The 25,834-nt window shown below is 36.5% G+C and overlaps 2 protein-coding genes across 3 annotated transcripts; one reads left to right on the forward strand and one right to left on the reverse strand.

The window, feature by feature from the left end:
• Positions 1 to 7,512: 7,512 nt before the first annotated feature.
• On the forward strand, positions 7,513 to 15,658 carry LOC109241993 (mitochondrial adenine nucleotide transporter ADNT1-like). Its single transcript, XM_019408821.1, has 8 exons — positions 7,513 to 8,292; positions 9,880 to 9,928; positions 10,233 to 10,396; positions 10,518 to 10,555; positions 12,134 to 12,246; positions 12,366 to 12,479; positions 14,219 to 14,566; positions 15,227 to 15,658. The coding sequence occupies exons 1-8, from the start codon at positions 8,135 to 8,137 to the stop codon at positions 15,308 to 15,310; spliced, it is 1,068 nt and encodes a 355-aa protein (XP_019264366.1). The 5' UTR covers positions 7,513 to 8,134; the 3' UTR covers positions 15,311 to 15,658.
• A 1,250-nt stretch (positions 15,659 to 16,908) lies between these two features.
• Positions 16,909 to 18,714, reverse strand: LOC109241994. 2 transcript variants are annotated; one of them, XM_019408822.1, is made up of 3 exons: positions 18,628 to 18,714; positions 18,205 to 18,540; positions 16,909 to 17,177 (listed from the first exon to the last, which is right to left on the reverse strand). In XM_019408822.1, exons 2-3 carry the CDS (start codon positions 18,510 to 18,512, stop codon positions 17,159 to 17,161), a joined length of 327 nt encoding a protein of 108 aa, XP_019264367.1. In that variant the 5' UTR covers positions 18,513 to 18,540; positions 18,628 to 18,714; the 3' UTR covers positions 16,909 to 17,158. The 2 variants fall into 2 exon arrangements, with proteins under 2 accessions (XP_019264367.1, XP_019264368.1); XM_019408823.1 differs by having other exon boundaries at positions 18,205 to 18,537; positions 18,628 to 18,687.
• Positions 18,715 to 25,834: the final 7,120 nt, after the last annotated feature.

Here is a 25,834-nt window from a genome sequence, read left to right on the forward strand (position 1 = left end):
ACTAGTGTATGGAGCTGAAGCATTGATCCCAGTGGAGATAGGAGAACCTAGCACGAGATATACACAAGCGACTGAGGAATCCAATGAAGAGGAAATGCGACTAAATCTTGATCTACTTGAAGGAAAAAAGGAAGCTGCATTAATAAGGATGGCAACACAAAAACAAGTCATGGAATGATACTACAATCGAAAAGCACGTCTAAGATACTTCAAGATTGGGGACTTCGTACTCAAGAAAGTTTTTCAATCCACGAAGGCGGCTAATGCGGGAAAATTAAGTCAAACCTAGGAAGGACCTTACAAGATTCATGGTATTGTGGGGAAAGGAGCATACGAGCTGGAAACAATGGATGGCAAGATATTACCTTCACATTGGAATGCCGTTCACCTGAAGAGATACTATTTCTAAGGAGTACCCACGGTCAGGTATCCTCATTTTAAAATTTTGTTTTTGAATTGTTAAAATTTTACTAACGATTTTAGATGCTAGGCAAAAAGCTAACCCGTACTAAATGATGAATCACGACCTGCAAGGCACGTGGAATAGATTAAAATTCCCGGTCTAGGGTTACACCTATTCTGATAGAAATTGAGACGGGTTAAGCAGTCTTCATCTATAATCGTACCTCCGAATCCCGTATGTTTTATTCCTTTACAGGAAAAGGACCAAATAAGAGGAGTAATCAAGTGCTCGAGACTTCATACTTCAAAGCTCAAACACTTGGGGGACCATATAATATACATAGACATATGTATAAAGAAGGCAAAGAAGATTGAGAAATAATCAAAGTTCAAGCCTGAAAAGTTTACTCATTGAATGAGTCAAGTGCAGAGCAAAGTTACGAGCTAAAGCCAAAGAAAAACCTTATCATAGTTAGGTTAAAGGCAATCTGAAACGGGTTATAAATAAAAACCTTGTGTTTTATTTTCTTTTTTGAAATCTGTTGTAAGGAAAATAGTTACGAAAAAGTTATAGAAGTTATTTAAATACATGTAAGGTGTTATTTGAAACTTGACAAAGTTCAAATAAAAACTTGTCAAAGTTATTTCAAGAAACATGTGTATTCCTATTTCTTTTGTCGTACATTAACACCATTATGAAGTTGAGATGTCTTCTTCGTTAAGTGTCAAATATAAAAGGGCCATCTTTTATAAAGTTCATGATTGATTTAAACATTCATGGAATTAAAAAAGCATTTTACAAAATAAAAATGCAAATTATTGAATAAGTCCTTAAATATAAAGGCAAGAATGAGCAAAAACAAAAGTTCAAAAAATAACTACGAAAATTTCTTAACATTAAAAAGTTTAGACTAAGTATGAACTTAGTCATAAACTAAGAGTTATTCATAAAAAATGCCCCGAAAAAGGTCTGGGGACTTAATGTTTTCAACAAACCCTCAAATAGGACCAAGGGTTATAACCACATTCCACCAAAGAAACAAAAAGAAAAGAGTCACATATCATAAACTTGTCACTGAGGAGTTGAAGAAGGAACTAAAGCAGGGTCATCAGCAGCTGCAGGCTCAACTTGACTTGAAGGAATTGGAACACTCACCGTACCCATATCATCTTCAATGTTTTCAGAAGTTTCAGCCACGGGAGAGGGGAAGTCTTGGCTCTGCTAAGTCTTTTCAATGGTTTCTCTTATTTTAGCTAACTCAGCTTCCAAATTAAAATTCTCTTGGCTAACTTCCACAAGGGTATCATGGCGAGTATTTAAAAATTCCCAACTCACTTCAATTGCGGTTTTGTCCTCAAGAATCTCGTAATCTTTTTTACATTCAACAATTTCACTTTTAAGCTTCTCATTCTCAACCAAGGCAGAATCATAAGAAATTTGAAGAGAAGCATGTGAACTTTCTAAGGAACGAACCTTCTCAGAAGATTCCCGGAGGTCTTCTTGAGTCTGAGTCTGAGTTTGCACAAGTTCACCGGCATAAGCTTCTTTCTCACTTAAGAGAACCTTCAACTCTCTGATTTCCTCACTAGCCTTGGAGAGTTGCTCGGAAAAAGAAGTTTTGAGAAGAATCTTGTCTTTACCAGCTTGATTTGAGGAAGCTCTTTCAACCGCCAATTCTGAAGTTAAAGCTCTCAACTGCTGCTCTAAGGTGCACTTGTTCTCTTCTAACGTTTCCATGTCTATTTGAAGGCTTTCATATTGTTCTCTCCAGTTATCTTCTTCAACTTGATACTCATGCATTAATTGCTCCGTGTGAGAAACCCTCTTCATCATTTCTATACCAACGAGGTTGATCTAAAAAAAAAGAGGAAAAGGTAAGAACCTTAATAAAAAGGAATAGCAAATCTTTAAAAAGGAATACCTTTAATGATGATTGTATTATGTCGTTCATCCAAGTTAAAGAGTTGTGGCTCTCAAGCTTGGCTCTCTCGATTGGACCAATTAGGGGTTTCAACCACACGTCAGCCCCACCTGATTTTCTCAAAAGATTACCATCGGCAGGGACCTCGATGATAACTTGTTTCATGGCTCCACTTCCACTTGAGGAACCAACCTTAGTTTGTTGAACAATTGTAGGAGGAACTGTGGAAGGAGTCAAAACAGCTTGGGGAGGAGCAACAACAGCAACAGTCACGACTGGAAAAGAAGGTATCGCAGGAGCAGATATAGAAAGAAGCAAGGGGTGTTTCATCAGAAATTGGTCCTAAACTTTCACTACCAAACCCGCGGATAAAAAGCTGTTCAATAGAATCATGGGCAGCAGCGGGAGTATCATCGTCGAAAATCACCAACGAGGCTTCAACAGGCTCGGTGAGAGGAATAAAACGAGGGGGAGATGCTTCATCATCTGAAATAATTCTTCTTCTAGCCCGTGGTCTTTTTATCAAAGAACCCCCGTCTTGTTCTTCCTCCTCCTCAGAGTCTTGATCAACAGTAGCTTTCCTTTTCGATGAAGAACCTAAAATTATCTCTTGGGCCCTTTCCAAAGAAATTCTGGAAGCTACGACGGCCTCAGCACTTATACCTCGAATGGGAAATCCTGACAAAAAGAAGGGTTAAAATAATTTCTGGAGGAAGCAATAAGTAAAGTTATAAAAAAAAAACTCTTATCGTGAGTTTTCACTTTCCAACCAAATCGATGAGAGAGAGTTTTCCAAGATCTGCCCTCCATCGGGGCGGCATATAACAACTTTTCTACCCAACCACGGAAATTGGGAATCTCATCGACAATTCCCATGGTTGCTAAAAGAAAAAAAAGGAAAAGAAGGAAATTAAAATGACAATCATCAGAATTGAGAAAAAGGTACGAGAAGGTTATTAAAAAAGAAAAACTCACGTGCAAAATTCCACTTCTCAGAAAAGGGAATATTTTCATCACCCACTAAACCAACAGTGGGGGCAGCAACAAACCTGGCATACCAGCCACGGTCTTTATCGTCTTCTGGACTAACCAGAACTCTTTTACTTCTTGCTACTAAAGTAAAGATTCTTTGGCGAAAGAGTTTGGGAGAGTAAAGGTGAATTAAATGGGAGAAAGTAAAAGGCACACCAGCCATATTGGCCAAATACCTCAAACAAGAAACAACCCTCCACACAATAGGGCCAATTTGTCCTAAACAGACGTCGAAAAAACGACAGAATTCGAGGATAACAAGGTCAATAGCAGGTTTGCAACCCAACGTGAAAGGGTATGTATAAACAAAAGAAAACCCAGTTAAATAAAAGGTGATTCTTTGGTTCGCATTGGGGATTATAATGGGGAAGTCATGGCTCCAGTAACAGTCCCTACGAACTACAGAAATTAAATCTTCAGTAATCTGAGTCGGATAAATGTCAACACGTTCTAATGAAGACATAGAAGAAACTTGATTTCTAATGGATTCTCTATCATTGTAAAAAGATAGTTCACAGGAACAATCTCATCTACAGTAGGTTCACGAAGAGACTCGGCAGGTTCTTTACTTCTCGATGAAGACCTTTGAGAAAGGGAGCCTCTGGTTCTAGAAGGGGGGGTGGAACTGGTCGAAGGTAGAGAAGAACCTCACGCAGACGAAGAACCTAGATTACGAAGTCTACCTCCTCTCTTGTTCCTAATAGGAGCAAGAGGAAGGTTATCGACAATTGGGACTCTCCTAGGGTAAGGGTTTGACGAAGACATAATAGTACGAGGAAGAAGGAAACAAGAATTGAATATTCTGAGAACTTTTTGTGAGAAAGACAAAGGTGAAAACTATATTTATACTTAGAAACAACCGTCAAAGGAAAAGGTGCAATGATGGAAACGTCATGATGAGAACTGTCGTTTTGTAATTGGTGAAGCCGTAAAAAAGCCTTAAAAGACGCTGAAAAGTCGCAGAACCAATTAGAAGATGCCACGTGTAACGGACATTAAATAGAAGTGACAAATGAAGCATCAGTTCCAGAGGAGAATTAATGGCGGCAAATATTCCCGCTTTAATAAAATCCACTTCCCAAATATTCTATTGATGAATAAATGGCAGGTGGGGGGACTATCTGTATTGGGAAAAATTGAGTTCATAAATGTTGAATTGATTGAAAGATGACATGTCATGACACGTACACTGGTCAAAGAATGGCGATCAGCAAAGAATAATCAAAGAGGCATGAGTTACAACAGACACGAGCAGAGATTCAAGAGACTCGGTGCTCGCACCTCTTTATGTTCAAAAGTCAAAGATAAGAGAATGAACCTGATAGCAAAAGAGGGTACGGATACAGTATTTAATAGGCATTAATTACTGAAAACGTTAGAGAATCTGTATTGAATTACAATGATTACCATTTATAACGTAGCATTAAATGCCATTAATTGTCTACAATGGCCTTATTATGACAGAAGCAAAACATATCACCTAGAAATAGCTACAAAAGGGGAAGCCTGATCATTTGTAAAGACATGAAATACTATTGGAATACACTGATTTACTTTGCTTTCTATTCAACTATTCTTTATATCAATTATTCCTATTTCTGTTTGATTATCAGTAACCCGAGTTCTTCTAAAATAAGCTTTGGCCGAAATCCCAATTTTTGGTTAAACAATATATATATACACACACTGAAAAATTTAAGTTTTTTCCCCCAGTAAAAGCCAAATGGAGCCCAAAATTGGTGGATAACAATATAAGGCCTTCAATATTCTTTTACCTTTACTTCTTATGAGGGTTCAAACATTGTGCCTGAGACCAATTAGTCCATTTGTGGACATCAAAAAAAGAAGGCAACAGCGGAAAGAGAAAGGTAAAATGAATGACTCTTATCGTTTGGATGCTAAAAAACCACAAGGGAAAATGAAAGTAGTTTTCCTTAAATAAGTTTGTGCTATGTTATCTTTACTTGGATGTCAAACAAATTTGCTTGAATTCTCAGTTCTTATGTTTACAGTTTAATTTCTTCTTTTGCCTTTTTGACACATCATTCATTTGGGCTTCGGCAGCTGGGTTCCCATTGAATTATCAAGGCCTAAAGCTCATATGACTCCTGCAATCCATAGCTTGATCCTCTTGCATTTTGCAACTTTATTACTATCTAATAGTATTAGCTAAGATCTTTAACTTCAAAAATATGGTTTAAGAAGAACAAAAGCTAGTGCCTTCATCATTAATATTTTTCTTTGGGCCATTCCACATCCAAGATTATATGGCTGACATGCAAAAACGGAAGCTTGGGACCCAATAAATACAAAATTGGTGGTACAGCCGAAACTAATTGCATTCACTAGATAAAAAGTGTGTAAACTATATATATATTTTATGTATATAATACACATCTATACACAAAATATATATTTTATCGGCTATTATTTTAGGAACGGCTAAAAATATACATTTCTCCTAATACAAATTAGTTAGCATTTCTTCGTTACCATAGTTCTGTACAGGGATAGCTCCAATCATGGCATGTGACCGTCAAACTAGGTATCTTATGTACGTATTTTTTAGAATTAGTCTAATATTATCTGTTGGCACGCATAGTATAAAATATTGAATGGTATACTTGGTTGAATATTGGGTTATTTATCCTGAGGGATAGAGATTGATTTCTACTTANAACATTCATGGAATATAATGAAATTCCAGTTTTTTAATAGAATATATAATCAAGTCAATCATGTTTGATCTACTTCCATTTTTTCCCCAAGGTAAAATGGTAATGACACCACTATTACGTGCTTCAGGATACTATGTAATTCATTCTTTTTGGCTTTGTGGTAAGAATAAGAACTTCCTCGTTGCAATCTTATGCTATAGCGTCTAAATCTCACCAATGACCTTTCACTTCTCTTATTATTGGGCCATTACTTTTACTTCCATCTGATATTATTTTTTAAGGTATTCATTTACATCTTCAAAAGGCCATGAAAAAAAAAGGACAAAACCCGTCAAAGGCATGGATTGCCACTCTTTTCCCTTCTTTCCTAACCACTACCATATTATACTCTACTACACAATTTTTTCTAGGGGAATTACCAGCTATGTCCATTTATAAGTAGCTCATTATAAAAATTGGTCAATTGATAAAATATTACTAATATTAGCCAAATTAGCCAATTAGCTATTTGAAGCAAAAAAATATCAAATTTTTGCTTTGTTTTGAGTGGGTGTTATTAGAATAGATTGGGCACAACTTAAGGAGCTTGAATCTCAGTTTTGGGATGATTTGGTGAAGTTTTGAGGTGGTTTGAATTGAAAATTCGAAGTAAAAGCTAACATGAAAAAATATTATATGTGTATCACACTGTGTATCATTTGTGTATCACATATGTTATCATATTGTATCAATTGTGTATCACATGTATATCCATGTATACCTGTGTGTGAGATACATGCGTGATACATGTTTGATACATGTGTCGCAGAAGACTTTTTTGACTAATACTCGATTTAATTACCAATTTTTGATAAAAACCAGTCCAAATCACCTCCAATCTTCCTCAAATTTTGTATATTGACTTATCTATATATTTTCAATGAATTCAACTATACCCATTGAAAAAGTTCCTTTTTTGCTTAGATTTTTGGAATATTGTATAGATTTTTGTATTTCATCACCTTATTTGCTACCCCGTCCATGAAATTTCCTTTCCATCTTGTATCTAATGTTGCTAATCACGACTTAAAAATATGGAAGGTGATTTTTGCATGTGATTCTTTGATAGAAAGAATCCTATTATTTGGTGTTTCAATTTTTGTTGGCTAGTTTTGGTAAGTCTATGACTAATGGCTAGAGGTTGGTAAGTTGAGATTTATTTGGGACATTTTTGTAAATTTTCCTTTTTTCTATTTGTGGTATGTAGGGATTGGCCCTTTAGGACTTTCAGGGGTTAAGCCCATTGGAAAAGGACCCACTACCCACTCACTCAAGGGTGGTCCAACCGCAAATCTGGCTCTACCTCCACCAGGTGTTCGTTCAACAACATACGGCGAAGCCCCCCTACCTAACACACCTCTAAACCTTCCAATACTCCCATTCGGCGTTAATTAATTACTACTTAATTGATTGATTAATCTTGGAAACGTAGCAGTATTATGACACCGCAATTCAAATTACTCTACTATTAATGATCTTGAATCCTAGTGATTTCATTCACTATCTAGCTTCAAGTTTGCATTCCACGAATTAGAATTTCATTGATCTTGTTTCTTTTTCTAATTTACCTATTTCAGATTATATTGCACGTTATCGTTTTATAATAATATTTTAATATTAAGATGTTATTACCAATCTATTCTAATTGTATCATTGTCTCATCCCTACTGTTGTCCTGTTGAACCTTTCTAAACTTTTTCATATAAATATTTACTCTAGCAGTTCACGAAGTTGAAATAAAATTATGAAGGAGGCATAAGGGAAGTGCATTCTTTATTTGAAAAATTAGTATTTGAGAAAGAAAAAAAAGAAAGAAATGAACGAATTACATTAACTAATTAACTAATTAAAGCAGTCGAATAAAAGTCAGATTTTGCAGGTTCACTTTTCGTGCCTCATTTCCATCGATCTCTGCTTATTGCCGTAGCCGCCGCCAAAAAGAACCTGGACTCAGTACACTGTCACCGTTAAATTTGCGGTTTTCAATAACTTTGAATTTTGAGTATATCATTGATTCAGGTTAAGGTTGAAAGCTAAAAACTAGGCGGATCTCGATCTTATATGGCTTCTGAGGATGTGAAGGCGAGCGAATCAGCGGTGGAGAAATTTGTGAATCTCGCTGAAGAGGCGAAGCTAGCTAGACAAGACATTAGGCCTACAAGCCATGCCGTTATCAGTATCTGCAAATCACTCGTCGCCGGAGGTGTCGCCGGTGGCCTGTAAGTTTATACATCACTGAACGTTGAACATACTCTAGAAACTTCCTAAGCATTTTGTCTTATATTTGGAGTAATTTCATTATTGTGAATTATGGAATGTAATTTTAACATTAGTTCACGTCATAAATAAAGTCAGTTAGAAACTTAGAATGCATGAATTTGATGGACTCAATTTCAAGCTCGCACTTGATCGAGGTTTATGCTTTTATCCGTATTTATAATTTTGGTTTTTAAGATTTGCTAATCTAATCAGTGTTCCATCAGTATATGAGGTATTCATGACTGTTATTCGCCACTTGATCACATGATTTGACGAGTGTAGTATTGAAAATTTTGTTTTATTTTTTTGACTGACATGTGTGAAAGAGTCTTGAGTGTTCCGGCATGTCATTGATGTTTTGACACACTTATCTCAAACAGAGACTTTGATGAGATTGTAGTGTTATATGCTTCTTAACTCGGATGACTGAACTGTGTGGTTTCTACTTCCTGGGAGTGATAACAGGGGCCTATCTAGCCTTATAGTACCGGGTTCATTTGAACAGTATTTTCGTAGTCGAGCATAATTTATGTGTAAAAATTTATTAACTTGCAACAAATAGTAGATATGAACCCATAACTTGAGAAATATAATAAGTTCAATGCTAAAAGATTTAGAGATTGAACCCATAGAGTTTAAAATCCTAAAATCCGCCCCTGAATGGTGACTGCCAACTCTTTAACGAATAAAATTATGGATCTCATAGACCTGTATGGAGAGTATGAGCGAATTTCTGGATAGATTATTGTTTTGAGTTGGAGAGATGTGTTAAGATACTAATTTGAAATTTAAAAATGGGGAGTAGTTAGTTTAAAGGCATCACATCAAGTTTATGTGATACTTATGAAGTAATATCCTCTCCATCCATTTGATGTGACATCATTTTACAGGTTATAATGTTATTTTAGTTTTATGGATGAAACATTACTTCAAAGTGTAAATTGGTTTTGCTAAATGTGCTTGAATTCTATGAATATGAAAGTTGTATGAGCGAATATATTATTTTTGTAAGACGAAATATTTTGGGGTGTCCAAAGTAAGATTTCCATTGTGCAGAGGTAGTAATAACTTCTGCTAGTTTGAATTGCATGAAGGAAGTTTTGCATTGAAGAAAATAAGTCAGTTTTTGAGACGAACAAAGATGGAACAAAGGTCCATTTTACTTATACTTCTGTATTAATTAGCCTTCAACATGCATAATCTTTCAAAGCTTGTGAATCCGAACCTCTTTATAAAAGTGTGACTCCTTCACCGGAAGCATAATCTCAAAGTTTGAGATATCTGACTAGGTTGTCCGCCGCATAGTAACAACATCAGCAGACATAGTGTAATCCCACAAGTGGGGTCTGGGGAGGATAGTATGTACGCAGACCTTACCCCTACCTTCAAGAAGGCCTGCCGCATAGTATCTAGCAAAATCTTATTTGTGCTGGATATTGCTACATTGAGTTCCATCATCCATGTGATATATGAGTGCTTGAACATATTCTATTTTCCCTGAACTTTGACTTGATTCTGCACTTACTAGTACTCTCCTTATCCTGCAGGTCCCGAACTGCTGTTGCCCCACTGGAACGGCTAAAGATATTGCTCCAGGTGAAGTCTAGTTTCATGCTTTCAGTTTCTGCTCTATTCAATGGTTTTGCCGAAAGAGGAAAAATATAAACTAACTTTGAACATTCTTTACTTATTTGAATGAGCACTGTGACCATACTTTAATTTGTAATTACTGGATCAAATTCTGTTCCTTTTGAAGGTTAGGATGGTTAAACCTTTTTTCCGAACATGCATTTTCTTTGAAAGAGTCTAATCTTTTGTATCTCAGGTACATTTATCATTGCATTTAAGGGGTTTTTTCATCTAGTCTCCTAATTTTAACAGGATGCTTTCTGATGTGCAGGTTCAAAATCCACATAGCATAAAATACAATGGGACCATTTCAGGCTTAAAATATATCTGGAGAACTGAGGGGTTCAAAGGACTGTTCAAGGGCAATGGCACCAATTGTGCACGTATCGTCCCAAACTCAGCAGTCAAGTTCTTCAGCTATGAGCAAGCCTCCAAGTATAGTCATAACCGATCACTATGCAATTTTTGTAACTCAGACTTGTTTCTCATGTTACCCTTAAAATCAAATATCTGGTATCTATTCCCTCTATTGACTTCTTCATTGATATTGTAACAGGGGTATACTATATCTTTACCAGCAACAAACTGGCAATGGTATGTCTATCTTTCTTTTGGGTTGTTTAGTTCTCATGTGTATTTTTTTTGGTTTTACTATTGGGGCATCCTCCAATGATTTCTTTGTAGACGAGCTATGAGATTCCGTTTATGAAACCAACTGTAGAAAGAAAACAGATATCTGTAAAACTTTTAGCATCGTTCTTTTCCTACTACCTGTGTAAAACTTTAAGCACAGTCTTCTTCGGATATGTAAAAAACTTTAAACACAGTTCTTTTCCTACTATCTCTATAAAACTTTAAGCAGTCTTTTCCTACTGGATGAAACGTTACTTAAGTTTGGGCTCGTACATGTTTTTGTTAAGTTCTGTTTTTCTCCTTTCACGCTACTTCTAGTCCAAGTTCATTTCCTGCTAATGTATGTTTGGTTGTTAGTCATGAAAAGAATACTCTTATACGTTGGTCGTTACAGATGCTATGTTTTATTTAGCAATGGGATATATCTGTAGTTCTGTACTCTCCTTCTCCTTGTTGCTATGCCTGCTTATTATTTTGTCTGAAAAGGACCATGGCCTGGTGGGAGATAAAAGTGCAATCTGTTCTAGTGCGCAAATTCGGGTTCTAGTTGCGGGCAGCCACTTCGTGCAAAATGAGCCGGAGGTTGGGTCTGTACCTAGTTCAACCCTTCCAGCACCCTGGATTGAGGGGCCAAAGCTGGGTAATGGCTATATACTCGCCAATATTTTCTTTTCCTTGTAGTGGATGACCCTTTTGGAAGAAACTTTTCTTTCAGTTTGTCTTTCAGTTATGCTTGTCAAGAATCATCCATTTAAAAGAAGATAGAATTATTAAGATAAGAAAAGAGGAAGTAAATATTGGTTATGCCCGATCATAAATGCTTGCTCTCCAATTTATTTGCGTGAGCTTATTTCTTTTCCAGGATTCTACTATTTTCTAGTGCTTCAGCTTATCAATATAGTTTATCTTTGCAACAGGCCTTATATTAATCTCATTCGACCATTTTAATTCAGAGTAAGCAATATTACCCCACAACACATACAGTTCAAGATGTTGTTAAATCAAGTCAAAACATCAGCCGAGTCAGCAAAAAATAAACCTGACAAAATTCATATTTCAAGGCAAATCTGGATTTAGGTTAGAGTATATGCATCCTCATCCTGATCTATCCATAACTTCAGTTGCCAAATAAGGTTTTAAAGATTAGAGCTTTTCTCCTTCAATGCAATTCAGTTTTGCCTCCATGTGCTGCCTGTGTTCACTACTGGATTTTCTAGTAGCCGTGCAGTGTAAGTCCTACTAGGCAAGCAGCCTGATTGACTGCCAAAGCTCAAAAGACATTTTCAAGCCCCATATTGTGAGCATTTACTTGCTAGAGTATTCTGCACCTACCATGCTCATTTGACATGGTAGGCAAAAGATCATCTGATAAAGTTCTTTCTAATGTGTAAGTAAATGAAGATTGTCTGATGGTTTTGATGTGTCTTTTGTGCACATAAGAAGTCATACTATGCTAGTATTTAGAATAAATGAAAAAGGAACAGAAAGCTATCCCAAGAATTTTGCATCAATTGGACTGACATCTTCCTTTTTCCACAGAGGACGCTCAGCTCACTCCCATACTACGTCTTGGAGCTGGAGCTTGTGCTGGCATAATTGCCATGTCTGCAACTTACCCAATGGACATGGTGCGGGGCAGAATCACTGTGCAGGTAATTTATGAGTTCTTTGGAAGAAATATTGCCTGTTCTGATGTTCTGCATACCGTGCTGTGCATATGTAGCACTCTGCTGATACGCCTTTCTTGAAAATCCTCTTTCCTGCTCTGCAGACAGAGAAGTCTCCTTATCAGTACAGAGGAATGGTCCATGCCCTATCCACCATACTTCGTGAGGAAGGTCCACGTGCTTTGTATAAAGGATGGCTTCCTTCCGTGATAGGAGTCGTAAGTCTTGCTTTCCTGAATTTATAAGTGATTGCAAGTTTCCTACTAAATTGTTAACCATGTTCAAACCATCTTCATGGAATGAATCTCCAAATGTAAAGTTGTTTATGAGGTTGAAAATACTTGCAATAATAAATAAGCATACTCTAATGTTATTTATATATTTAGTTGCACAGTTTCAATCCAAAAACATGATGCTTCAAAGCTTGTTGAGAAGAAGAAAATGAAATGTTATTGTCTTTTAGAGGTGTTACGAACTTTATCCACCAGTTAATTATACTGTAATCCAAAATACTCCTGGCTAGTGCTGGCAAAATGAGCCCATATTTTTTCAACCCGCCCAATCCGCCCATATTTTAGTGGGTTGGATGAGTGGTATTTAAGTTGGGTAATTTGGGCTTCAGCCCATATTCAACCCATAGAAATATGGGTATTCATGGGTAAAATGTGGGTAAAATATGGGTTAGCCAATTGGGTTATCTTCCAACTTTTGCTCACTCAAAATACATGATATCATTTTTCAAAACCAAAAATGCTATAAAGGTATTCCAACTCCTCTTCCTTCGTCTTTTCTTTTACCTCCCAAAAATGAATTTTTATATTAGACAAAATGTAATATAAGTTACTTTCCTACTATCTAGGATATTTATATCAATTAAAACTTGGTTATTAAATTGTACCTTATTGAATTAGGTAGAAAGTATTTAGTAGTTTAAAATAATTGAAATTTTACCGTGTAAAAGTCAATTAGGAAAAAGTTAGTATCATCTCAACTTGTTTTATAGGAGCTCTAATTAATCTACCAAGTAAGAATCATTTACTATAAAAATACTTTATACAATATAAATGCAATAGGTAAATAAGAGAGATAGTATGTAAATTGTTTCGTCTATATATATAACAATTTCATTTTACGTGGCTACCCATATACACCTGGTAATAAAGTATAAATATGATATGGTTTGTAATATTACCTTGCATATTATGTCCATGAAGGAATCTTAGGGTACCCTGTTAATTAAAATTACATATTATCTTATTCAATATTGGCGCTAAATTATTACTATTTAATAACACTTATTTTCACTTTAAATTATCACTTAATTATGATAAATTAGTATAGTTTAATATTTGTATATTGACGATGATTCTTTTTTCTTTTCAATATATTGACAGATGACTAGCTTCTATACACCACTTTCTTTTCTTATTGACTTAGTTATACAGAATCAATATTTCTCATTTTCAGCAACTTACACTTTTATTTTATAACTTATTATAATTTTTGGAATTATATTTTTATACTTTTAAAATTTTTTTACTCACTTAGAAAAGGTACACGCGCAACGTGCGTACCTATAGACTAGTGTGACTAAATAATCTAAGCAAAAGGAAATTATAAATTGCACTAAAAAAATATTACACTTATATAATATGGGTTAACCCATATTCAACCCGCCCATTTGACACCCAACCCATTTTTGACCCACATAAAATATGGGCGGGTTAAGACCCAACCCATTTTTACTTAACCCACTTTCAACTCGCCCAAATCCGACCCAACCCGCCCATTTGCCACCACTACTCCTGGCAAAAGTTTAAAAATGCCTTCTCGCAGTAGTTTAAAAATGCCTTCTCCCTGAATAGTGTGACAAAAAAGGAAGAGGAAAGAACATGCAACACAAATAGAGTGTTCTTCTGATTCTTGTGAAAGTTCATAATTTAATTGGTGTTTGCAGATTCCATATGTGGGACTTAACTTTGCAGTCTATGAATCTCTAAAAGACTGGTTGGTCAAAACAAAACCACTTGGTCTCGTTGATGATTCTACTGAGCTTGGTGTTGTTACAAGGCTGGCATGTGGGGCTGTGGCAGGGACTGTGGGGCAAACTGTTGCTTACCCTCTTGACGTTGTACGCAGAAGGATGCAGATGGTGGGTTGGAAAGATGCTTCATCCATCCTTACCGGTGATGGGAGGAGCAAGGCTCCCCTTGAATATTCTGGCATGATTGATACTTTCAGGAAAACTGTTAAGTATGAGGGCTTCAGGGCCTTGTATAAGGGTTTGGTGCCCAATTCAGTGAAGGTTAGTCTTGTTTCCATACCTTGTACCTTTTTTTTTCTTCATTGAGACTTGGTTGAATTTTATTAGTTTCTCTTCTTTAGGCACATAGAATTGGCTTCCTTTTTGTTGCAATTTTGCTTATATAGGAAACTTTTGCTCTTGGTGAGACATTATTTTATTCGTTACTATGCTCGACCGAGTAGATGATGTCATCTTTTACTTATCAAAACCTCTACATTACATATCCTTAATTGATAAAAGTTAGTTGTTGGTCTCCAATATCTGACACTCTCATTATATTGGCAGTAATCAAATTTCAGCTTCTCTTTTTCTCCCATAATCATTCTTAAATACTGTGTGTTTCTACTTGGGACCAATTGGACCAGCCAACATAATATTTAATGGTATTCCTGGAGGAGATATCTGCGGTGTAAAAACCTCCATTTGAGTTGTGAAATAGTTGGTCCGTGCATAATTAAAAGTACACTCTGACATCACAAGCTTTAATACTTTCTCTACTACTTGTTGGCAGTATTGCTGTGCTTCTTGTAAAGCATGGAACTATCTTCTTAATACCTGATTCTTTTTGGACTAATAATAGCTTTAACTTATCTACTACTATGATAGTTCCCTTTTATAATATATTTCAGCATCATTCCTAACTGTTCATTATTTGTTCAGGTTGTCCCTTCAATAGCTATTGCTTTTGTGACATATGAGCAAGTGAAGGAACTATTGGGAGTTGAGATCAAGATATCTGACTGATGAAGACAAGCTCCAATTTGTTCCCTGCATATGATAATTTTGTAGGCAAGGATAGATAGAGTGATTAATAATGTGGCAGGTTACACCATTTAAACAGAGCATTAATGCTTCTGTTCTAGCTTGTGACGGAAAATTTAGGATCTTCTAGTTGTGTTGATAATTCCCCTTAGGTTATCTGCTTGTTGCTTATCTGATGTTTGTTGCCAATAAGCAACTTATCAAGAATAGTGGAATGAATAATTTGAATACCTTGCTATAGCGAGTGAAAGAAAGCTCATAGCTGGTGCCTTTTGTTAATCCTGGTCTCCATGCAACCAAAGCTTTCTAGTCTTTGTCAGTTCTCAACTATTTCTGTTTTTCTTTGGGTAAAGTTTGAATAGTTTATGTAAGAAGGGTACTCACTAGCATCATCTGCTAATGCTATAATATTAGTCTCTTCAATAAACATGCCATTTACTGGTACGTTGTTTAATGTGACGCAAAAGAATTGGTTATATGTATATAGTCCAGAGAGTAGAGAGCTGCATTTTCCGTGCTCAGTAGCGTTTTATTGGAAAATTGGCGAAAAGAATTTTGTGCAAAGTTGTAATTTCTATGAACTTCGAAAACCTCCGTGACAGAAAGTTATTCATTTTTTCAAAGCTAGTAAGTTTTTCCCTTGACGTCGGGAAGAGTTTGGTTTTTCTTTTATTCTTTGTTTTTTGGTTTCCCACCTGTTGTCCGGTACCTGCTTGAAGCTCGACTATATTCGGATTCATACCCAAGACTCGAACCCGAGACCTCTGGTTAAGGGAAGAGCAGCCCCATCCGTTGCGCCACATCCTTTGGTGGTAAGTTTGGTTTTTCTTGAAACACAACCAAAACAAACTAAGTTATGAAAAACTGTTTATATCATTTTGCTACCAAATGCCTATCGCTGCCGCAAGGAGAAACGAACACAACCAAAACAAACTAAGTTATGAAAAACTGTTTTTATCATTTTGCTACCAAATGCCTATCGCTGCCTCATAAAATAGGTGGTCGTTGGGATGTTTTTATGTATAATGGATGAAAGGCAAATGATGTGCCGAAGGAGAAACGAAAAAAGATGATGAGAAAAGCAAATTTTGTTCATTGTTAACAAATCGAAATGGGCATTTGAAAAAATGAGAATACATCAACTTTGTTTCAACTAGTACTCTTTAATATGAACTCTCTCTTCCCAAACAAATACAGTACATATTAAGGTAGCTTCTAGGGGTGTTCAAACCGAATCGGAAAACCGGATCAAACCGAAAAATCAAACCAAGTCAATTAAAAAATCCGACTAGGTTTGGTTTGACTTGGTTTGGTATTGAGTAAAAAAAACCCGAATCAAACCGGCATATAAATATATAAATTTTATTTATATTTTTAAGATCTTATATCGAATTTTCTTTAGAAAATGTAGAAATATTTGGGATCCTCTCATGTTTTAACCTTGAAAGTGTACGTTAACGAACAACTATTGTTAGACGACTAAGAAAATAACTATCATGTGTTACTAAAAAAATTCTCCCATTAGAATATTTTAATAGATCATATGTTTGTCAAATTTTTCAATATTTACTAAACATATATTCACTTATCAAAGCTTTATCTATAATTTTAACAAAGTAAGATGAAATAATATTAATGTAACAAAAAAACCCGAAAATCCGACAAAACCGAACCAATCCAAACCGATATAGTTGGTTTGATTTGGTTTTGATAAAAACCGAACCAACCCGGTCCATGTACACTCCTAGTAGCTTCTATGGCCATTGGCCTGCTGGAAAAAAACCTCTGTTGGTACGTTCTTGCTTCTAGCTTTAGTCAATGTTGCTTTCTTCACATTCTTCTATTATGCCTGAACGAAAAACAAGAACGAGAAATCATCTTATGGCACATTAAACGGACTACTGCTCCAAACTTTAAGAAATACTAACGAATTTACAGTATTAATTATGTACTCTTTACATCCTAAGAGGGAATTACCAAGAACTAACAAAGTATGTCTATAATAATGAATCATAGAGCCAGTGGCGGACCAATGTGTTATAATAAAGGGTCATCGGATCCCGTAAGCTTCGGCAGAAATCCTATATACGTATATCTATATACCTTAAAAATGGTTAATTTAAAGTACTTGACACCCTGAATACTAAAAACCTTTAGGGGCACTGGTTTAAAAATGGTTAATTTAAAGTACTTGACACCCTGAATACTAAAAACCTTTAGGGGCACTGATTGAGCAGAATAGTGTACCCCGTCGTCAAAGGCGTCTTAATAAAATTCGTGGCCTAAAGTCAAATTTTGATAAGGGGCCATATTTGCTTTTGGTCTATAGTATAGTTATCTTGTAAAATATAGTATTATTATTATATTGGTTTCTTTTTTTATCTTTTTTTAATCTATTGTGTAGTTATCTTATAAAATATAATATTAATATTCAAATTGGTAAGAAAATTCAAGTTAATAAGATGTTACCGACTTATTTATAATTCGTTACCTTGAATTTTATTGTCAAAAATATTATTTATCAATATGAAGATTTGAGTATCTTAATTCAAAGTTCTAAAATATTTATATTGTTAAAAAATAGATAATCTTTCTTTCCATTTTTATAAGAAATTTGTACTTTCTTTTTCGTTTTTTTATAGACTTCAATATTGTCTAAGTGAAGCAAATGTTTTACTAGCCTCCCCTTGAGCCACCCCTGCCCGTCGTATAAAAATCCTGATAGAGCGGCCGTCGTATAAAAATCCTGATAGAGCGGGAGGGGAAGATGTTCATCCCAGTTTGATCAGTTTGTTGGCAAATCAAGTAAAAAACTGGTTAACTCTCCTTGTCATATAACATGAGACCAAAGAGAGTAACAATTTTAGGGTTCTTACCTGCAATCTCTAATCTTGGTCGAGAATCTTTGAATCTCTGGTTCAATGTTCTTGTATTTCTTGATTCCACCCCGTTTTCTGGAACGTAGATCAGAAACAACTTTATGTTCTTGGTGAGCTTTGGCATTTTCATTAATCTCCAGCGCCTCAAAATCAAGTTCTTCAGATGATAATGAAAGGTATGAGATGATTTGAATGAGATTCAGCTCTGCAAGAAATATTGTCCTTGCATTCTCATCCCTATGATCTTCCTCTGTATCCACCAACTCTTCTTCTAGCTCCATTCCCATGGTTGCAGATTCAGCCATTTTTTCTCTAATTTTACAAATATAACTACTGCAAGCAAAAACAGTGTAATGATTTATTGTGCATCAATAAACAGAATAATTAAATAGAGCACAAAATGCATAATTTTTTTTTTACCTTCTTATTGAGTTTCCAACGAAAATATGCTTTTCTTGTTGTTGTGTGTGTTACGAGATTTTGGAATTATATTTAAAATGAATGAGGAGGACGTTGCATATATATAGGAGTACAATCAGTGGGTGCTAATATATGGTGTCAACTTTGTTTTAACCATCCACCCTTTTTTGATGTAACAGTAACCAGAAATTGCTGTATAATAGGCAAATGTTTGGCTAATAGATAGGGCATGTGTTTAACAAAACAAATGGAATTTCGATTAAAGCTTATAATTTAGAAGAACGCGGGTTACTAATAATCGAAAGAATGTATAAAAGAAAGCAATTTGGATAGCAAGAATATAATCAAGAGAGAAACAAGTAAACCAAAGTATATTCAGATAGTGTCTCGTGTCCATACAATTGATGAGTTATCTCCCTTTTATAGCTATTTGAGAGATATGCGTTTTGCCTTTGTCATAATAAGGCTATTATGGGCAGTTTAATGGCATTAAATGCTACGTTACATAATCATTATATTTAATACAGATTCTCTAACGTTTTTAATATTAAAGGCTCATTAAATACTGTATCTGTACCCCTTTGTATTGTCAGGTTCATTCTCTTTAATTCTTGAACTTAAATAGGTACGGACGCTGAATCTTCCGCATAGCTGCTCGTGCCTCTTTTCATGCCTCTACTCGTGCCTGTTGCAACTCGTACCTCTTTGCTAATCATAATTCCTTGATCGATCCACGTGTCATGACATGTCATCTTTATATGTAAACTCAATTTTTCCCAATACAGATAGTCCCCCCACTTGCCATTATTCATCGATTGAATATTTGGGAAGTGGAATTTCTTTTAAAGCAAGAATTTTTGTCACCATTAATGCTATGACAGAATCGACTCTCCAATTGTCACTTCTAATTAATGTTCTTGACACGTGTCATATTTTTATTGGTTCTGCAATTCTACAGCACTTTTTAAGGCTTTTTTATGATTTCACTGTATACGAAGCGACAGTTGTCATTATGACCCTTCCATCATTACACCTTTTCCTTTGACGGTTGCTTCTTAGTATAATTATAACTTCTTTCTTTGTCTTTACCACATAAAGTCTTCTGAACATTTAATTTCTCAAATCTTTGTTTGCTTCTTCCTCGTATCATCATGTCTTCACCAAACCCTAACCCTAGTAAGGTCGCCATAGTTGATAACTTCCCTAACGCTCCCAGTAGGAGCAGAAGAGGAGGTAAACTCCGTAATTTAGGATCTTCATCTGCACGCGGCTCTTCTGTTCCTTCTCCTAGTTCTGGTCCTTCTTCTAGAACTAGGGGTTCACTTTCACAAAGATCTTCTTCAAGAGGTAAAGAACCTTCTGAACCTCTTCGTGAGCCTACAGTAGAGGAAATAGTTCCTTTGGAACTATCTTTTCATCATGACAGAGAATCTCTTAGGAACCAAGTCTCTAGTTTAGATCGTGCTGATATCTTCCCCACTCAAATTACAGAAGTTTTGATTCATGTAGTTCGTGGAGATTGCCATTGGAGTAATGACTTTCCTATTATTATCCCCAATCCAAACCAAAGAATTACCTCTTACATAACTGGGTATTCTTTTGTTTATACATACCCTTTCACCTTAGGGTTTAAGCCGGCTATTGACCCTGATATTCTTGAGTTTTGTCGTTTCTTTGATGTCTGTTTGGGTCAGATTGGCCCAATCGTATGGAGGGTTGTTGCCTGTTTGAGGCACTTGTCAAACACAACTGGTGTTCCCTTTACCTTCCCTCATTTGATTCACCTTTATTCCCCTAGGCTTTTCTGCAATGGTGTTTTCACACTAGTAGCCAGGAGTAAGAGAGTTTTGGTGAGCCCTGAGGATGACAAAGACCGTGGGTGGTATGCCAGGTTTGTTGCTGCCTCCACTGTTGGTTTAGTGGGTGAAGATAATGTTCCTTCCCTGAGAAGTGGAATTTTGTACGTAAGTCTTTCTAACTTTCTCGTGCCTTTTTTCTTCAAGTTTGTCAATTTTTCTAATTTTGCCTCTTTTTTTTTTAGCAACCATGGGAGTTGTGGAAAGTGTTCCCAATTTCCGTGATTGGGTAGACAAGTTACTAAAGACTGCACCAATGGATGGTAGGTCTTGGAAGACACTTTCTAACCGATTTGGCTGGAAAGTAAAAACTCATGGTAAGAGTTTTCGTATTATTTTATTTTCCATATAAAGTTTTTCTAATTTCAATCCTTCTTTTTATCAGGATTTGCTATTCGGGGAGTTACTGCCGAGGCGGTTGCGGCTTCCCGCATCTCTTCAGGAACCCGTATCTCTTTAGAGAGGGCTCAAGAAATAGTCTTGGGTTCTTCATCAAAGAGAAAAGTTGTTGAAGAAGAAGATTCTGAAGAAGAGGAAGACGGGGGCTCTTTGGTGAGAAGACCTCGAGCTCGAAGACGCATCATTTCTGATGATGAAGCTGAAGCATCCCCCCGCCATTCTATTCCTTTTACCGAGCCTGCTGAGGCCCCGGTGGTGATTCCCATATCTGATGATGACGCTGCTCCCGCTGCTGCTTATGATTCAGTTGAGCAGCTTTTTATTAGCGGGTTTGGTAATGAAAGCTTGGGCCCAGTTTCTGATGAAGCTCTCCTGGCTTCTTTTTCTACTCCCGTGTCTGTGATTCCTTCTTTGCCGGTCTCGGCTGTTTCTGCTCCTCCCCAGGCTGCTGTCTTTACTACTTCTACCGTTCCTCCTTCGACAACTCCCCCTCTGATTTCTCACCATGTAGAGGTTGGCTCCTCAAGTGGAAGTGGTGCCATGAGGCAAGTGATTATTGAAGTCCCCGCTAAGGGTAATCTTCTAAGGAAATTAGGTCAGGCGGGCGTATGGGTAAAGCCCTTAATTGGTCCGATTGAGAAGGCTAAGTTGGAGAGACATAGTTCCTTGACGTTGATGAATGATATTGTGCATGCGACTTTGAAGGTATTCATCTTCTCTCTCTTTTTCCTTTACTTCATAGTTTTTCTATCTTTGGGATTCTTATTTCTCTTCTTTTTTTTAGGCCAATCTTATCGGCACAGAGATGATGGAAAGTGTTACCTCCTCAGAGAAGATTGCACGTGATTCTCAGCTAGAAGCATTCAATTGGAAGGAACAGTACGAAATCTTGCAAATTGATATGGAATATTTGGAAGAGAGTAAGAGTACCTTGGAGCAGCAGGTTCGAGCCTTGACTTCGGAATTGGGGTTTGTAAAGGCTTCTTTGAGTCAAGTAGATAAAGAAAGAGCTAATCTTGAAACTTCCTTCTCAGAGCAGCTATCCAAGGCTAGTGAAGAGAACAGAGAGTTAAAGGTTCTCTTAAGTGAAAAAGAAGCTTACGCCGGGGAGCTCGTGCAGAATTTGACACAAGCACAAGAAGTCCTTCGAGTTTCTTCTGATAAGGTTTGTGTTTTGGAAAACTCCCATGCCTCTCTTCAAGCCTCCTACACATCCGCCTTAGCTGAAAATGAGAAGTTGAAGAGCGAGATTGCTGACTGGAAAAGGGATTACGAGATCCTTGAGGATAAGTCTGCTATGGAAGTAAGTTGGGCATTTTTGAATTCACGCCGTGATACCCTAATTGAAGCTGGCCAAGAAAATATCAACTTAGAGTCTGAGTTGGCTAAGATCAATAAAACTATTGAGAAAGCTGAGCAAACTCAAGATTTTCCTTCTCCCGTGGCTGAAGCTTCCGTGAATGTCGAAGTTGATACGGGTATCCCAACTCTTTCAAGCCCAGTCGAGCATGTTGCTGCAAGCCAAGTTGATCCTACTATTGTAAGCCAAGTTGATCCCGCTGCTGTTGATGCACCTTTTTCAGTTCCCTCATCTTCCTAGTGATAAGTTTAAGTTGTTTGAATTCTCTTCTTCTTTTTTTTCCTTCAGGTACCTTTTTGGAAGGTTATGTTTAAAACCCTCGGTTTCATTTGAGGGTTTGCTTTTAAAAACTTAAGTCCCCAGACCTTTTGTGGGGCAGTAATGTATAAACAATTTGCAATTCCTACGACTAAGTTCTTACTTAGTCTTGAGCTTTTTAATATTTTAGAAGTTTTCTCATTATTATCTTGAACTTCTATTTAATTTATTCTTGCTTTTACTGCTAAGGACTTATAGAATAATCTGCATTTTTATTCTTAGAAAATGCTTCTGTTAACTTCATGAATAACTAAATTAATCATGAATTTTATAAAAGAGTTCCCTTTTATATTCAACACTTAATGAAGAAGACGTCTCAACTTTATAATGGTGTTTAACATACGATAAAAGAAATAGGAATACACATGTTTCTTAAAATAACTTTGACAAGTTTTTATTTGAACTTTGTCTAGTTTTGAATAACACTTTACATGTATTTGAATTACATCTAAAACTTTCTCGTAACTGTTTTTCTTGTAACAGGTTTAAAAAATAATAAACACGTGGTTTTTATTTATAACCCGTTTCAGTACATAGCCTTTACCCTAACTATAATGAGGTTTTCTTTGGCCTTAGCTCGTGACTTCTGCACTTGTCTTTTTCAATGAGTGAACTTTTCAGGCTTAATCTTCGATTTTTCTCAATCTTCTTTGCCTTTATACACATGCCCGTGTATATTATGTAGTCCCCCAAGTGTTCGAGTGTTGAAGTATGAAGCCTTGAGCACTTGATTATTCCTCTCATTTGGTCCTTTCCCTGTAAAAGAAAAAACACACGGGACTCGGAGGTGCGATTATAGATGAAGACTGCTTAACCTGTTTATATTTCTATCAGAATATTTGTAACCCTGGGCCGGGAAGTTTAATATTTTCCACGTGCCTTGCAGGTCGTGACTCATCATTTAGTACGGGCTAGCTTTTTGCCTATCATCTAAAATCCTTAGTAAAATTTTAACAATTCAAAAATAAAATTTTGAAACAAAGATACCTGACCGTGGGTATTTGCTATAAGTAATATCTCTTCAAATGAATAGCATTCCAATATGAAGGTAATATTTTGCCATCCATTGTTTCCAATTCATATGCTCCTTTACCTGCAATATCATGAATTCTATAGGGTCTTTCCCATGTTGGACTTAATTTTCCTGCGTTAGCTACCTTCGTAGATTGAAAAACCTTTTTAAGCACGAAGTCCCCAATTTTGAAGAATCTGAGGCGTGCTTTCCGATTGTAGTACCGTTCTATGACCTACTTCTGTGGTGCCATTCTTATTAGTGCAGCTTCTCTCCTTCCTTCAACTAAATCAAGATTTACATGCATTTCCTCGTCATTAGACTCTTCTGTTGCCTGCGTAAACCTTGTGTTTGGCTCTCCTATCTCAACAAGAATTAAAGCTTCTGCTCCATAAACCAATGAAAATGGTGTTTCTCCTGTACTTGTTTTTGTTGTTGTGCGATATGCCCATAACACACCAGGTAGCACTTCTGGCCAATTTCCTTTTGATTCTTCTAAACGCTTCTTTAAATTATTAATAATGACTTTATTTGTTGATTCTGCTTGCCCATTACCCACCGGATGATAAGGTGTAGACGTAATCCTTTTAATATGCCAACTTTGAAAAAATTCCGTGATTTGAGCTCCTATAAACTGAGGGCCATTATCACATACGATATCCTTTGGTACACCAAATCGTTATATGATATTCCGCCAAATGAAATCTTTAACTTCCTTTTCTCGCACATGTTTGAATGCTCCTGCCTCTACCCATCTAGTAAAATAATCAGTGAGTACGAGCAAAAATTTTACCTGTCCTTTTGCTTGTGGTAATGGACCTACGATATCCATTCCCCATTTCATAAATGGCCATGGTGCGATGACTGGATGTAATAATTCCGCCGGTCTATGCATATTGTTACCGAACCTTTGACATTTATCGCATTTAACCACGAAACTTTCTGCTTCTTCTTCCATTTTAGGCCAATAATATCCTGCCCTAATTAGGGTTCTTACCAATGATCTTCCTCCGGCGTGATTCCACAGTGCCCCTCGTGTATTTCTCTCATTACGTACTCCGTTTGAGAAGGTCTGAGGCATCTGGCTAAGGGACGAACATTTTACGATATATATTGCCTTGCTTTAAGCAGTACCGAGCAGCCTTTTTTCGAAGCGCATGAGCTTTTTTCTTATCATCAGGGACGGTACCATACTGCAAAAAGCAACAATCTCGTTTATCCAATCCCAAGTTAAGTTATTAAAATTTACCTCATTCTTATCAGGGTCAAGAACTGAATGAAATAAATGAATAACTGAAGCATTTGCATCACTCGCCACATCTGCCGCAGACGCGAGATTAGCTAGGGCGTCTGCTTCAACATTTTCATCCCTTGGTATTTGCGTAACTTTCCAAGTCTGGAATTGCTTTACAAGCTCCCGTACCTTCTCTAAATATTGTTGCATTCGTGCTTCCCTGGCTGTGTAAGTCCCCAGCATCTGGTTAACCACGAGCTGCGAGTCGCTTTTGATTATAATTTGATTAATGCCGAGTTCTCGTGCCAGTTCTAAACCTGCAACCATAGCTTCATACTCTGCTTCATTATTAGTTATAGAATGACATTTAATGGCTTGTCTAATGATTTCACCCGTAGGTGGTACCAAAACGATTCCTAAACCCGCACCCTTTACATTAGATGAACCATCAGTAAATAAGGTCCAAGTTCCTGGATTAGCCCCGTTGAACACTTGCAATTCTTTTTCTGCTTTTAATTGCATCCCTTGGCTAAAATCAGCCACGAAATCAGATAATACTTGAGATTTTATAGCAGTTCTAGGTTGATATGTGATATCATATTCGCTTAATTCTATAGCCCACTTGGCTAATCTTCCTGATAATTCATGCTTATGTAATATATTGCGTAATAGATAAGCAGTTACGACAACGATAGGATGAAATTGAAAATAAGGCCTTAGTTTCTTAGATGCCATGATTAATGCAAATGCAAGCTTTTCTAGTTGTGGATATCGCGTTTCTGCATCCAATAAGATTTACTAACATAATAAATCGGAGATTGTTTACCTTGATCTTCGCGAACTAAAACATCACTTACCGCTACTTCTAAGATAGCAAGGTAGATGAGTAATCTCTCCCCAGCCTTCGGTTTTGCAAGCAATAGTGGATTTGATAAGTAAATTTTCAAACTTCTGAGTGCCTGTTGACATTCCTCGTTCCATTCAAAATGATCGTGCTTTATAAGAGCTGAAAAGAATTTAAAACACTT

This window comes from Nicotiana attenuata, unplaced genomic scaffold (assembly GCF_001879085.1).
Source record: "Nicotiana attenuata strain UT unplaced genomic scaffold, NIATTr2, whole genome shotgun sequence".
NCBI lineage: Eukaryota > Viridiplantae > Streptophyta > Magnoliopsida > Solanales > Solanaceae > Nicotiana > Nicotiana attenuata.